At 35.1% G+C, this 16,559-nt stretch overlaps 1 protein-coding gene across 1 annotated transcript in view; it reads left to right on the forward strand.

Moving 5' to 3' along the window:
• Window positions 1-15,071, forward strand: part of REEP3 (receptor accessory protein 3) — a 97,942-nt gene extending 82,871 nt beyond the window's left edge. The window contains exons 6-8 of the mRNA XM_065922423.1: window positions 3,637-3,784; window positions 10,774-10,919; window positions 11,628-15,071. Of these exons, the coding sequence (XP_065778495.1) occupies window positions 3,637-3,784; window positions 10,774-10,919; window positions 11,628-11,684 (351 nt within the window). The 3' untranslated portion in view covers window positions 11,685-15,071. The remainder of the gene's footprint in view (window positions 1-3,636; window positions 3,785-10,773; window positions 10,920-11,627) is intronic.
• Window positions 15,072-16,559: the final 1,488 nt, after the last annotated feature.

Raw genomic sequence — 16,559 nt, forward strand, 5'->3', positions numbered from 1 at the left:
CTAAATTCAAACTCTGAGACCTCTGAGCTTCCTGAAGACAGGAACACTTGGTCTAATGATGTAAAATGTTCTACAGAATACTTTTTAATTACTTTGACTTTTGTTTTCTCATTATAACCTTTCTGTTACTTTTCTCTTTGATTTTTAGGACTAAATTTAACAGACACAGTGTATATACAGTTCTGTAGAGAATAGGATCTAAATGCCGGGGTATAGAATTACCTTGTGGATAGTAACTCCCTTCTGACTTACTAAGACTGCTGTTTCCACACATATTTTCCTCCTCAGACTAGAACCTGTCTTCATTTTTCTTATACTTTTTAGCTTAATAGTGTATAAACCAAATGCAAGAAAATAAATCAAGCATTATTAATTTAAACAAAATATAAATACCTTTTAGTATTGTTTTGATAAGTGGCTATAATTTCCTGCTTGTGCCCTCAAAATGTAGAAACAGTTTTTCTTTTAATGATGGGAGTAAGGGATTTAGATACTGGAAAGATGATGAAGAAATAGGTCAGAAATTCTTATAGTATATTATGTTAACAGTTAAACTTCATTATACCCTCTGTGATGACCTCTGGGATGGGGGGTGGTGGGAGGGAAGTTCAAGATGAAGGGGATATATGTATACTTATAGCTGAAATCAACACACTGTAAAGCAATTATCCTCCAATTAAGAAAAAAACTTCATTATTCCATCTATGACTGATTTTGTAATATAAAGAAATTTTTGAAAAAAATGGAAATCACTCATCTGCCTACACATTATACTGTTTTCATTTTTTAAATATTTATTCCTGTCTAACTGTAACCATACTGCACACTTAGACCTATATTTTGCATGATTTAAAATTCTGAGGTGGAGGGGAGGCATTTCCTCCTAATATTTTATTGCAAACATAATTCCCTTATTAATGGACTTTTTGTGCAGAATATATAAAAACTAGAGGGAATAGCTCTGCCTTTAAATGCAGTTATTTTATAATGACACCTCTCCTTTAAAGTGGTCACATTGGATACTTATAATTTATGTAGTATTTTTGAAGTTTGCAGTTGTGTAATAGTTCCCCCCCCACCCCCGCCACCCCCCGCCATGTTATTTCTATTCTGGGCTCATTAGAAAACATACAGTGAAAAGAAATGGCTTTTCAAAGTGATAATGGCTGCCGAAGTGCTGTGAGTCCTCAAGGAGGGTACACAGCCTCATTTTGCTTTTCCCTGTATGGTACCTGGCCTTTTTGTTTTTTTTGAGGATTGATAATACCAGGGCTAGAGGGTTGATTACTCAAGAGCTGCATTAAAATCCTGACTGTATATAGATCACACGCATCTCGGTGTTGGTCCTTGCTCACCTTTCATGGAAACCTGAAGCAACCTCCTAGTGAATGTAGATACCCATGACCATACTTGTGGTTTGGTGCTGAACCTATCCATATAAACGCAATATGTTTACATTCAAACATGCTGCTATCTATAGAGAACTCTGTAGCAGTCATGAGTAATGAAAAAAAAAAGGCTTAAAAAGAATAGTTTACTTATTACTTATTCAGTATCAGTCCCATACCAGCTACACTCAGAGAACAGAGGAAGCCTAAGATTTGTCCCTCTCTTCTAGTTTCTTAAAATCTTGCCCTGAAGGCAAAATATATAAAGCACAGTCACAGAACTAACATTAATGTGTGAGTTCATTTGTGAGATACACCCTAAGTAATTAGTTGATGATAATCATTAAAGATACTGAAGTCTGTGGATGATTAAAGCTAGACTGATTCAACAGCACTTTGACTTATATGCATGCTGAGATGTACTTTCTTTCTTGAGTGGGAGGGTTTGGGGGTTAAGAATATAGGATGTTATGGATGTGTATTACCATCTGTTTGGCGATGGCAAAAAAAGTCAAGAATTGCTGAGAGGACACAGAACTACAAAGATTGGAACACAGAAAATGACAGTTCTGCAAAAACAAAGCATCTGTTTCAGACAAGCACTGATCACTTCCTTTTAGTGTGTGTCTGAAGTCTTTTGTCATCCTCTATTTAATAAATAAATGATGTCTGATAAAAAGAGAGTATAATAAATTAAACCTTGTCAAGAATGTTTAAGGATATGTGGAATCCAACTAATTTTATTGAGACTATAGATCCTTTTGGTGGCTCAGACAGTAAAGAATCCATCTGCAATCAGGAGACCTGGGTTTGATCCCTGGGTCAGGAAGATCCCCTGGAGAAAGGAATGGCAACCCACTCCAGTATTTTTGCCTGATGAATTCCATGGACGCAGGAGCCTGGCAGGCTACAGTCTATGGTCGCAAAGAGTTGGACACAACTAAGTGACTAACACTTTCACTTTTCACTAGACCCTTTAATTATGCTTTTTCATAATTCAAAGACTGTAGTAGAAATTACAAAGCTTAAGTGGGCTATGGAAGTGGTGTTCAGGTTTGACATAATAGGATATCACTAAGAGTAGCTAATCCAAGACTCATGAATCAAGACATTTTTCTTCAATGTAAAATACACATTAGCAGTAACATTGAGATGTTTGTAATGGCTTAGGCTTTGAAATTTAAAGATGAACCATTATGGATGAGTTTCTACAGTACCATTATAAGTAGAGGCAATCATAAATTCACATGTGTGGGAAGAAGAAATAATAAGTGTAAAAAAACCTTTAGAAGAATATTTTTAATCCATCTATAAATAAGAAATGAGTCATCTGTATGCTATGCAAATTTTCAAAGTGGGTAAATTTAGAAATTATTTTTTTCTCTTTACAAAGCTTTATACTTTGAGAGGAAATGTAGTTATGTCTGAAAAGTTCAGAAATGTTCCTTTCAAAGCTGTGCAATGATGAAAAGCATTGACCATTCTACAGTGATGGAGATACTCTCTACCTGCACAGTCACTAGCCACATGTGGCTATTGAGCATTTGAAATGTAGCTCGTGCAATTAAGGAGCTGAATTTCTTCTTTCTCTCAATTTTAGTTAACTTTAAATACCCACTTGTGCCTAGTGTCTACCATATTGTTAAGGCTTTAAGTCAAATTGTGTAGTAGTAGATATGCTTTGCCAGATGATGAATTCATTAACTGAATATCATTTCATACTCAAGATTCTTTGGCTCTTAAATTTTTTTGTGTGGTGTTCTAGGTAGAGCCATTACCATTCCTAACTTGACTTAGCTTTGAAATAGCATCTCTTTTACTTTAAAAAAGTTCTTGTGAATCATAAATATAAGCCTCAAAGTGCTAATTCTAGGAGAGAGCAATATTATGGATGATGTTTATAGTCAGGATAAGTTCATGATACTTTTCTTTTTTTTTTTTTACATTTTCAAGTTAAATTTAAAACAGAAATGTTTGGGAGTGAAATGTACTGATGTCTACAACTTGCTTTGAAGTGCATTAAAAATTGATTGGTGGTTGGATAGATGGTAAATTAGTGATAAACCAGATACAGCAAAATATAAATGATATATGGGTATCCACTGTAGACGTCTTTCAACGTCTCTGAAAGTTTCATTATGAATGAATCAGCTTCATGATAAAATGTTGGGGGAAAGTTAAATGCAAACATATTAAGTATTTTAAAATGCACCCTTTTTCTTGGATCTATCGCTTCTCTATTAAACAGAGCCAAGGAGCAATAACTGAACGTTTGCGAAGTTTCAGTATGCATGACTTAACAGCTATTCAAGGTGATGAGCCTGTGGGACAAAGACCGTACCAACCTCTCCCAGAAACAAAAAAGAAAAGTAAATCAGGCTCCGGTGAAGCAGCAGGTGTGCTTGTTTTGTTTTCACGTATTGTTCTGTCATAATTGGGATCTTGAGTCAAGATGGGTACCAGCTGTCTGAATTTGGGTAAACTAAATTTATCTTTAGTTTGGCATCATCGACTCAATGGACATGAGTTTCATTAAGCTCCGGGAGTTGGTGATGGACAGGGAAGCCTGGTGGGCTGCAGTCCATGGAGTCGCAAAGAGTCAGACACGACCGAGCGACTGAACCGAACTAAAGTTTATCTTTAAGCTTTTGTTTTTGTTCTCTAAATAAGGCTAGTGCTTGCCTTTTGTTGACTCTGGAGAGAATCCCACTAAGAAAGTAGCAACAGCCCCATGTGCTGCCATGAATTTCTAGACGCAGTGGATGTGGTCGTCTATGACCACCAGCACCAGTCCTGACTCTCCACTCTTGTTACTCAAACTGTGTAGCAACATCTAAAGAGTTTAAGCCCTCTTTACTGTAAGTGCTGTGAACAAATAAGGATATTGAACCATAAGATGAAAAGTTTTAAGCAGTGACAAAAGAGCAGTTTGATAATAAGATTACTCCAATGGAAAAATGTCTTGAAATTATGAATTGTAGACCAAAAACCCACTTGTTCTAATATAAATTGTAAGCATGTCATGGTTGATATGTTCTAAAACTTTAATAAATTGTGATCTTAGAAACATGCACACAAACGAAAGACATGGTTCTTTTAGTCTTTTTTTTTTTTTTTTCACATGTAAGAAAATTATAGTTCAAGGCTCAACTGAGAACTAAGATCTTCAGGACATTTCTTATTAGTGTCTTATTAGGTCCATAAAGTACAGGGCTACTGGATCTTTTTTTTTTTCCCCAAGTAGAAGTTTTCTTTTGAAGTATACTGAAAATCATTATTTATAATTAAAACCAACTTGAAAAGAATAGTTGCTTCTTATAAAGAAAAAATAATGAAATTTCTTCTAAGTTCTCCCTAGAATAACTTAAAAAAATTGGTGGCTATTATCTAAAAAGTAATAATTAAGTACTGGCCATTGAGTAAGGTACTAATGCCTTTAAGAATGAGTAAACTTTGAACCTTGAATCATCATCCTTAATACTTTAATAATGTAAAAGTAGCTCCTAATATAAGGCATTTTCTTAACAGGCATTTAAAAAATTAGGTGTACTGACATTGAATATGGGATCTGCTATATATATTTTGCTGATTTGGACCAGTAATCTGAATCCTTTATCAGTAGTTGATTTATAATTATACCTTAAAATTGGTTAAGAACTATATTCCAGTTATTTAAATGAAAACAGGATTATAAATTTGAAAATCCATGACATCATTTTTACGGGATCCGTCTATTAAATTTAAAATGCTAAAAAAAATAAAATAAAATGCTGTGACTAAAATATTTTAAGATAACAAGGTGCTCATTAGTTCTTCTGTTAAATTTTAAACCGTGAATTAAAATAACAAGAAAGTTGGGAAACAAACACTCTCATACACTTTTTATGAATGTTTAATGTATAACAATCTTTTTGGATGACAGTCTAGTAACAATTATCAAAATGTATTATCTAACTCAGCAAGAACTTCTAGGAATAGTCATAAAGAAATAATCAGGCAAGTGTGTTCATTTTATTGATGTTTATAGTAACAAAATATTGGAACAAACCAAACTCCTAAGAGAATAGTTAAGCAAAAGGGTGGCTATTAGCAGTGAAAAATAATAATGTCAGTTTATATTGATACTTACTGACATGAAAACATATCCAGATTGAGAGGGAAAAACAATAATAATGAAACAGTGTGTTTGTTATGATCCTGTACCATAGAGGCACAATAGACAGATGGATGAAATGGATTAATATACGTAAATGTATTTTTAAGATTTATGTATGTAGAAGACAGTCTGAAAAGGTATTATGAAAATGTTAACAGCATTTAACTCTGAGTTGTGGGCTTCTATTGATTTTTTAAAAAAATTAACCCATTACTCTTAAAATCAGAAATAAAACAACTCTTCTTTTATTAAGGTATTCATTTTCTTATATCTTGAATTTTTTTCTATTTTATTTACTTCTAAAATTTCTCAAGAAAGAAAGCAAGTTGGTAAGTTTTTCAGTGTGGGAATTATATTTACATTGCAAAGTCTGTTTACTAGTTCATGTAATCAATACATTTATCTCAGAACACAAGCAAATTCAACTGTTTGAGAAAGTAGTTCCCTCTTAAAAGCTAAATGGCTTGCTCTGAGCAGTTTGAGGTTGGCTGATCAAGAGAAGTCTTGCTTTGATGAAGTTATTCTAGTTCACATGTTGTCACTATGGGAAAAAGAGCTACCTCCAAATGCTTTTTTGTAAGAAAATAGACACCTTGAACATGATGTTCACTTCCTTAGAAAGAACACCACATTCTCATAAGTGGAAATATTTTTTCTGCAAAGAAGCTGCTGCTCTCATATTAGTTAAAAGTGCTTCAGTATTCATTTTCAATATACCAGCAGATAAAGGGAGTTGTTTTGTCTTGTTTTCAATGCTTTATATATTTATTTAACCCTGAAGATGACTATGCAGGTTAAATATTTTTATCCTTATTTTGTAGATGAATAAACTGAGACCTAAGGAGATTAAATTACTTGTCAAAGACCACATACTAAGTGACAGAAATGAAGTATCCAAGGTTCTTCATCTAATCCTCTCTCTATTTACTTTATGAAGAGACTACACTTAGTGAGACACTTGGGCTGGAACAAGGACTGCAAACAATTTAGCAGGAGGGGACCTTAGAAATGCTTTTAGTCAAAGAAGGCCAGTAAATGACATCCCTTTGTGCCCATGGCAGACATTGCTAATGGATTGCAGCACTTCCCATCTGGCTCAGAATCGCACTCAACATAGCACCCCAGACAGCTCTACTGGCTCAGGGTTGGCATTCATGTATTAATAGTAACCTATTCATCTCCCACCTGCCTCAACACCTTACCAGATAAGAAAACTGAGGCCCAGAGAGGCAAGACTCACTCAAGTTCTTACAGTAATTGTAGCAAGATGCTCACTCGTTTCTCCTCTCATGGATCCAGGGCTTCTTCCAGCATGATAGCTAAGGCTTCCTCCTCCCAAGTCAGACCTTCCATGATTCTGCACTTACATTAATACGTGAAACTGCTTCAAACATGCCTGGTCTTTGCTAAGTGCTGGATCAGTATTGGCTATTATTATTATTAAGGAGTGGGAGGGAGGAGAGACTTAAAATATACCAATTCTAAGATGTGCAAGTTATGAATAAAACCTGGTCAGTCTGCATAAGCGTTTGCTCGTTTCTTAAAATGGTAACAGAGCACTGGGTTGAAGCTGGCCAAACAGCTGCAGCCTCAGGCCTCAGGGCCCCTGGCAACACAGACTTCTCATTCTTGGGTTCCCAGTCACTGCCCCTGAGGAATGTGCATGGACAGCACCATCCTGAGGACCTTGTCCAGTCTAGATTGATGATGGAAAACGGCTGACCGTAGCATCACCTTTGTTCGCCAGCAGCACCCCACCAGCTTCACCTCGCCTGGGCGTGGCAGACCTGCTCAGCCAGCTTGCTGGGTTCCTGTTCAGATAGGGCATCTAGATTTGGGCTTTTCTCATAATCTCGGTTCTTCTCCTCTACCAAAGACTTTAAAATTCTTGGACAACTCTGATTAATACTATTTCCACCATGCACATCAGAATTTTCATAATGCTTATTTTCAGGCTTTTAAGCGGAATAGAAAATGCATGTTTTAGTGAAGATGTTTGATTTGACTCCTTTCTTTTTGATGCAGTTTAATCTTAATAACTTGCTAAATTAAGCTGGTCAACTTCACCTCCTAACAAATCCCACGCTTGGCTACTTTCTGCTCAATCCTTGGACTCCATCATTGCTGACTTGTACTGCAGTAACCTCCCTGCTTCCAGTCTTACCACGTATGATTCATTCTCTAAAGTACAAGAAGACTCTTACAAAGAACCAAAACCTAATCATGTCACTCTCCTGCTTAAAATGCTTCAATGCCCTCTCCCCTTTGTTCTCTGATGAAGTCCAAACTCAGCAGCATGTGGTGTATTAGCTCCCCAGCCTTGGCACCCCACTGCTTCCGGTGCTGGGTGTATAGAATCACGAGCCTTTCAGAATTCAGCTTGGCCACCACCTTCCTACAAGAAGTCTCCTCTCACAACCCACTTCCCTTATCTTCTATTTATAGCATTCATTACAGATGACTCTGTCTCCTCTACTGGACTGTGTATTTCTCAGGGTAGAAAAGGACAGTTATGTCTTTTAACATTGTATCCCCCATAACTTAGTGTACTGCCTCACACATAGTAGTATTTTAAAAATCCTTGTGAGGACTTCCCTGGTGGTCCGTTAGCTAAGAATCTGCCTTCCACTGCAGGGGACACGGGTTTGATCCTTGCTGTGGGAAGATTCCACAAGCCGTGGGTCAGCTAAGCCCGTGTACCACAAGAAGAGAAGCCACTGCAATGAGAAGCCCATGCACCACAACTAGAGATTAGCCCCTGCTCTGCTGCGATCAGAAAAAGCAATGAAGACCCAGCACAGCCAAAAATAAATAAACAAATTTAAATTTAAAAATTATTTTAAAAACTTGTGCAATAATGAATCAATCTGTCACTTCTCCTGAAACAATAATTAGAAAACTAAGATATTTTTAGTTGAAATTAGGAAACAATAAGATGTATATATACATATATATATATAATATAACTATCATTTTGAGTGAAATTCCAATTCCTAATCATATAAAATGAGAGGTAGTTAAAATCGCAAGGGCCATGTTTGCCTCATCTTTTACCTTAGAGAACTTTTTGATCACAGTCATTTCCTTTCTGATTCTTTCCTTGATTCCTTATTCTGTGTTTTACCTTAGTTTTATTATATTGGGATTGGGAATATTATATAAGCAACAGCAATAGAGAAAAATCTAGTTGTGGCAATCTAAAATAATCTTTTTCTGGTTTATACAGAAGTAATAAAATTTTTTAAATAAAAATTTGGCAATTTTTTTAAGAAAGAAAAAGTGAAGAAATTTAAAATCACTTAAAAGCCCACTTTCAACAGATATTATGGTTTCATTTTTGTTTTTCCTCCTTTGTTTTCTATATTTACATTTGTTCCACTTAATATTGTACCAGGGGGTTTTTCCCAGGACTGCTGACCCTACTTGGTCTCCTAGCCACATTTGGCCTCCTCACAGCTCTTCCACAAAGTTGTGCTTCCCCATGACCCAGGGCCTTTGCATGTGCTATCACTTCTGCCTAGCACACACTTCCTCCAACTGCTGCAGGAAAGCAAAGGATCTTGGCCTATGTAATGACTGATTCTGCTTCCAAATCCTTCCTGATTTCTAGACCAGAAGTCTGGCAGCATAAAATTGGACTTCCTTAATATATAATTATGGAGAAGGAAATGGCAACCCACTCCAGTATTCTTGCCTGGAGAATCCCAGGGACAGAGCTGGGCTCTGTCCAGCCTGGTGGGCTGCTCTTAATATATAATTAAAGATGTTTATCTTATTATGAGACCCGGAAGCTTAATCACAACTCTTCATGGTTTGCTTAGTAATGCTCAAGTTATTCATGTCCTGTGAGAGCAGATGAATAAACAATTTATTCAGTGTACTTTTCTTCACATGCAAGAAGTCCATCTTTGCCCCCTCCTGAGCCTGATACCATCCAAAGAAGGTAGCTATGCCCCTTACCTTTATTAAAGTAGAATTTGAAACGTAATGGGGCCTTGTAAACTCACCCCTGTCCTTTTTTTTCTTTTCTTTTGACCTCATGGGATCTTAGTTCTCTGACCAGGGATGGGACCTGGGCCCTTGGCAGTGAAAGCCCAGAATCCTAACCATTGGACCACTAAGGAATTTCCTCACCCCAGTCTTTATCATCTACTTACTATTCCCCAGTTGCCTTAGATTTAGGCCCCTCTCTTGCTCCATCCAAGCAGTGGTTCTCAGTGCAGGCCCCCAACTAGTAGCGAAGCATCACCTGGGAGCTTGTTAGAAACGTAATTTCTCAGCCCAACCCCAGCCCAGCAATGTGTGTATCAGCGGGTTCTCCAGGCGACTCTAATATATTCTAGGAAGTTTGTGCGTTAGCACAAGTTTATTGAAATTCTAATAAGCTTTGAGAACCACTGCTTCAGGAATGGGAGGGAGTATTCTTCTCCCTGAATCCCATTCTCAGAGTGCTCTCAGAGTTCCTGACAGTAACCAGCCTGGCTGCCTGGTTATTTGCCTGCTGGTCAATGTTAAGTCCTCGCTGCTACACATAGCATCCTGTTAGCACACCCACATGATCGCTTACTGACCTTCCTAGTGCTGGCTGTTTTCTTTGAACTAACATCAGTCATCATAGCCTGTGGTGTTTCTCATTACTGTAGCCTGTCTGGCTGGATTTTATCTTAGCAGCTGCAACAGTGTTGGTTTAACTTCTCTATCACCTGCCCCCAGTGAGTTTATCTTGCCCAAAGTTCTATTCCCTTTGGGTCTTATATGACTCCTTAAGTGCACTCTACCATGTCTGGTCTTGACAAAAGGACCCGAAGTTCCTAATTAAAGTCAAAGGTACAAATGACAGACCAAAACACATTATTGCTTAAGTAGTTTAGAATTCACAAAAAGGAGAAAGGGCAGGAAGAGACTTTTCACTATGTATCTATTTATATTCTTTGATTTTTGAGCAAGATAACTGTTAACCTACTCAAAAATATTTCTAAATATTCTGCAAAATGCATAGTAAGAATAGGAATTGCCAGGGGAAGCTTCCTGGAAGAAATGAGCCTCATCTAGACTAGTGCAAGGGGTGAAGATCAACGGCGAAGGGCAGGGAACCCATTCCAAATGAAAAAGGAACGGAGTAAGCAGACAAACGCAGACTGTGCAGAGAACTGTGGACAGACGGGGTGAAGAGGCGGTGCTGACTGGTATCCTTTTACTAAAACATGCTGATTTTCACAACTCATCTAGGTTACGGAATTCCACTGAGAGACGGAGATGAGAAAACAGATGAAGAAGCAGAGGGACCATATTCAGACGATGAGATGTTAACACACAAAGGACTGCGAAGATCGCAAAGCATGAAATCTGTGAAAACCGTGAAAGGCCGAAAAGAGGTGAGTCAAGTGTAGAACTGTTTTCCTAATGATTAGTATTAAGAGATTTCCCTGCTGCATGCTCATTTAGTATATTAATGATCCCTAAATGAAGGATTGGAATGATACAGCACGGGTTATATTTAAAATTATTTATTCCGGTCAGATGGATTAAGATCTCTGGCAATTTGGAAAATGATAATAAATTCCTAGTCTTTCGCTATAAGTGGAAAACAGTATTCTCACTGTTTTCTGTAGCAAAATCAGACAATTGATGGGAGTACCCAGTACCAGCCCTCACATATATATAAAGAAAGCAGCTAACAGTATCAAGTACATAGTTTTGTTTTAAACCGACTCTATATCGGGTTTAAATAGTAAAAGTGTATTCGTAATAATGTATGTCTTTGTGCCCAGAAAGCAGTGGAGGATTTCAGTGAAGGCCTCAGGTCTTTGTAGGCAGTGTTCATGGACATGTACCAAACAAAGTGTAAATAATAACAGTTTATGTTTTTACTTATCACTAGTGATAATAATCTGTGCATATATGTAACACAATACCAACTACATTTTGGAATATATAGATAGAGGTGTCTTTTGAGTGCACACTTAGAGGACAATTGATTCTTTATGTCATGAAAGTTTAAAAATTATTACTGTGATGATAATTATGAAGTCCTATCTAATTTCAAAATCTGATTCATAATGAAAACACATTTCTCTCTTCAGGTGCGGTATGGGTCACTAAAATACAAAGTAAAGAAGAGACCACAAGTGTATTTTTAGCCATGTACACATCAAGTATCCCAAGACAAATTATGCTAATACATCAATTTGTTTTTCTAACATCATATATTCAGGATGTATCCATTAAAACCGTTCTTTAAATTGTGGTGGTGATAGGGTTTACTTTCAATTTAAATAGTTTTTATTTCTTTAACAACTGCTTCCAAATCTTGACTACTAAAGGTAGTTATGCAAAAATAGATAGATAGATAGATCAGAAATAAAAGAAAATTGTGTTGTCTGTTGTCAGATTCTTCAAAACATTAAGTGCCTGAGATATAAGGTGAAACACAGATTCACAGTATACTTGAAAGATGGTTCAAGCGACATCAGCCTTTGTGATCTTGTATTGTGTTTACCTCCATTTCTGTTGTAACTATCATATGAGGATAGTAATTAAATAGGCTTCTGATCCAGCAGTGATAGAACAAGGGTATAATATAAGATAAAATATGTTTTCTATACTTTTCAAAGTTTTACTTTGTTAATACTTTCTAGTTTTCCCACCATCCACTGAAAGTTTTCAAGACAACTATTTGAAAACCAGGTATCTACATAGCACTTTCATTCCTGACTAGTTTTGCACACTTGAAAATTGTTTACGTATTTTACAACTATACATTTAAGTTTTATTAACACTGTCTTTACTGTTATTTGTCATATTCTGACTTGTCAAATTTATGCCTTGAATTATATCATCTCTTTTCCTGTGAGTTTCATTAGTTATATTCATTTAATTTTAATAATAAAAAATAGAGCTCATAGTTCATTTTCAACTATTTCTACATATCTTTCATACAGATAAGTTCTTTAAAATTTACCAGCTTCCCATATTTAGTTCTACATTGTAGCTGAATTTAGCATGTTTTTGTTAACACTGGTTTCATTTTCAGCTTTTAAAAATGGTAGCTTTTGTGAAATGGAATCAGAGACCAGTATAGCAGGTAGATATCTTCTAATTCATGAAATTAACCAACAACCAATCTATTCACAAGCTTGGCACTGACACGGGCTGCTGATTTATAAATCTGGCATTGACTCTACCCACTTGAATCATTTTACTTCTGACTGAGATAATTTCCTGAAGATCCATGCCAATGCAAAATACAAATGTTGTTAATCTTATGTATTAGAAGTTATTAGAATAGATTTTAGAAAAATATCGTGTTTTTAATCCAAGAGATTTTGAGTTACCAAACTTTGAAGCTTTTTAAGTGGCAAATAACTATGCATTATGAACCCCGTCAGTATATTTCTGATGATGGTTTTAGTAACCAGTAATCAAAATTGTATCATTATACAAATCTGTATGATTATACTCTTTCATATAATTTACTTGATTATTCTGTTTACCCAAAAGAAAAAAAAACAATGAGAGAAATTTGTGAGATCTTTGACCTTTCTGCCTTTCAAGAAATGAAGCCAGCTGGGAGTGTATATTCAGGACCCACTCTGAGTGTTGGTAAAGAACAGAATGTTTACTCAGGAGTACCTTACTATAATTCATACATTGCTCTTCATGCAAGTCTTAAAATGTCTTCCAGATTATCTCGTGTCTTCCAGATTATCTCACATTCTCAATAAGTAATACCATGTAAAAACTTCATTAAATTTATTTTCCCCCAAAGTTTAATTCTATGAGTACCTTTACCTATTTTATCTTGACTAATTCAAGACTCCTATGAATTCTGGTTATAAACTCTGGAAGAGAGTTTAACGTAGATTGCCTAGGAACACTTGACTTCCCAATATAAATGCTGCATGCGCCATGCTTACCTTTCCTACACAAGGTCAGTGTCATCTCAGATTGCCTAACAAGGTCATGTAAGTGACTGTATCAAAAACATTACTTTTAGGGGCTGATTTGTACCACTTTATTTAAGTCTAATTTCAGTATTAAGCCTATGCTTTAATTATCGTAAACTCACAAATACTGTCCTAAATTGGAGGAATTATTTATCCCTCTACACTGCTAGAGTCAAAATGTTTAACCAAGAGCAATACTAGTTTCAAAGAGATAATGCAAATCCTTCTATTTAATCATATCTCAAGGATTCCTCTGATATATTTCTTATAACCTTTGTACAGTCAATGTCACTTCGCTGTTCTATCATTTCCATTCTGTCCTTTCGTTTCTTACATTTCGCCTCTTTTCTGTGTGTTTTAGCATGATTTCATTTGAATTTTGTATAATAAACTTGTACGTCTTTGTTTCTTTTAAGGTGGAACAGGTCATTTTTTTGTTTCTCTGCTTTTATGGCTAATTCTTATAAAAGAGGTGTGTTTATCCCTAGACCACAGTGCCTTGCATCCCACCACCACCCTTTGGTGAATGGGCATTAGATGCTGCACAGACCTTTAGAACACTATTTTGGTAGCTACTAAAGTTTATCCAGAAACTGTACCTGGTGTCTCAGTTTACTGTCATTCAACTTGTTCCTGAATATTAACTATTTCCAGGGTTTGTTTAGAAGGAAGAATTGATCTGTTCTTTAGTTTACTCTATTTTTTTTCTGGTGTAAAAATGAGCCAGAAATAAGCCTTATTGCTAAGTAATTATTTAAACCCACATAATCCCTGCGTAAGATTCCCTCCACACACTTCACTATATGTATGTGAATTTGGATAGAAAATAATGTTGCCAGCATTACCAGTTTTAAATACTTGACTATACAGATTGATGGAATAAAATTATTAAAATGGTTTCAGGGAACTTAATCCGTATGTCACCACCAAAGATTTCTACAGTGTTATGAGGTGTGTAAATATTCCAAATTTCTGTAAACATTGGTTAGATAAGAGGTTTTGTTTTTTTTTTGTAATAACACAGTTTGTACTCTGGAATGCTTGAACTTTTGTGTTATTAAAAATAATACAACACTATCTTAAATATTAGTAATTTGTATTTTTAATTGGAATAGGCTAAATTTTTATTTTGATTTTTTTAATCAGGAAAAATAAGTTAATATGTACTGAAGAGCTATTTCCTATGTTTTCTTCTGTGTAAGTTGATTCATTTAAAAGCAATTGGGTACATTTTGAAAAGGTTATTGTGGTATGTAGTGTGTGTTTCTTAGTAAACATCACTTAAGAATAAAGCTTTCTGAAAGGAAAGTACAACTTTTACTCTATTAATGTTTTTAAGATTTAATCTTTTGGTAGTTTCCTACAGATTTAATGTATATTAACCCTTTAAACATTGACCATGAATTAACATTTTCTTTTATAACACCTTTTAAATCTATGTACTTTAGTAGTTAAGAGAAAGCAGTTTTGCAAGTTTTAATCTCTTTGTAAAAGCTATCTTTAGGCCCAGTATGAGGATAATTTTACAAATGTGTTTTTTGAAAACTTTAATATAAAATAAACTCATTTTACTAGTGATAACTTGTATTTTCTTCTGTGTCAGAGTGTTTATGTTAGGTTCCATGAAATGATATTATTTATTACTGTGTGTCTTGATTTAAATAATAAACAACATATGCACACACTTAAGATTACAAATCATAGAGCAAATTATACAAATCATATACATTCTTTGAAATATTGCCATTTGCAACAATATGGATGGATCTAGAGAATATCATACTAGGTCAGGGAAAGCTGAATATTGTATGATATCGCTTATAGGCGGAATCCAAAAAATAATACAGATGAGTCTATATTCAAAACAGAAACAGACTCACAGACATAGAAAACAAATTTATGGTTCCCAAAGGGGAAAGGGGGGACATAAATTAGGAATATGGGATTAACAAATACAAACTACCATGCATAAAATAGATAAGCAAAAGAACTTACTGTATGGTACAGGGAGCTATATTCAATATCTTGTAATAACTTACAGTAGAAAATAATCTAAAACTATATATGTGTGTCTAACTGAAAAAAATCATACATTCTGGAATGTTCATCCATAGAATTACAAAAGAAATAACTAAAATTTGGATGTTAGAAAAAGAATATGGGAAAAAACAAGTAGTACAGAAACCCTAGTTATCGATTTATATTGTTAGCTGTCTCAGACACAAAATATAACACAAAATCAATTTTATGTATCCTGGAAATGTTCTAAGGTTCCATCTGTTTTAAAATCAGATGTCTGTCTGCCTCACATTTAAGCTTTAGAGAGAAAGCCTGTGTTTAAAAAAGTTTCTTTGTGTTACTTCATTATGATATATGATGTGTTAAAGTATTGCCAAATGGAGTTATATTTTCATTTTTATTAGAATATATCCCCTTGTGATGATCCAAAGAAGTCAGAAATTTAAATAAAAATTCAAAGAACACAATGACTATATAAATTGCAGCATTTTTGTCAGTGTTTTATTCTCCTTTTTAGTAGTTCACTGTTCTTGAGAAAGAGATTCATGGAACAAAAATCATGTCAGACTGATTCATTGTTCTCTGAAAAACAGTCTGCCCTTTTACCTACCCATCAATATTTTATCCTTGAAACACTCTCCTTATGGTCTCTTTTTGGTAGCATTTTCTAGATTGCTTTTTATAAGATGATGCTTTGAATTGAAATTTTAAAGCACAAGATTGGTAACTGTCCATAAGTGTAGGATAGATACTGTGTTCAAAAAAGCAGGAAAAGTATCCTATTTACTCTTACTTTACCTGGTAATCCCAGTTAAGGACAAGGGGGAAGAATAAAAATATATGTATATGGTATTTTGGCACTATGTGTAAATCAAATTAGCATAATTTTTTTCATTCATAAATATTCCTTGAGGGTCTGTTGTGAATGGTAGCTCTGTTATGTTTCTGCACAATGCCTATATCCAAGTAGGATAGTATAACAATTAATTTAAGGACAATAATTCTTGCTTTAAAAATAACAAATTCACTGTTACCAAATGTTTGGATTGA

The sequence above is a fragment of the Muntiacus reevesi genome, chromosome 2, assembly GCF_963930625.1.
Source record: "Muntiacus reevesi chromosome 2, mMunRee1.1, whole genome shotgun sequence".
NCBI lineage: Eukaryota > Metazoa > Chordata > Mammalia > Artiodactyla > Cervidae > Muntiacus > Muntiacus reevesi.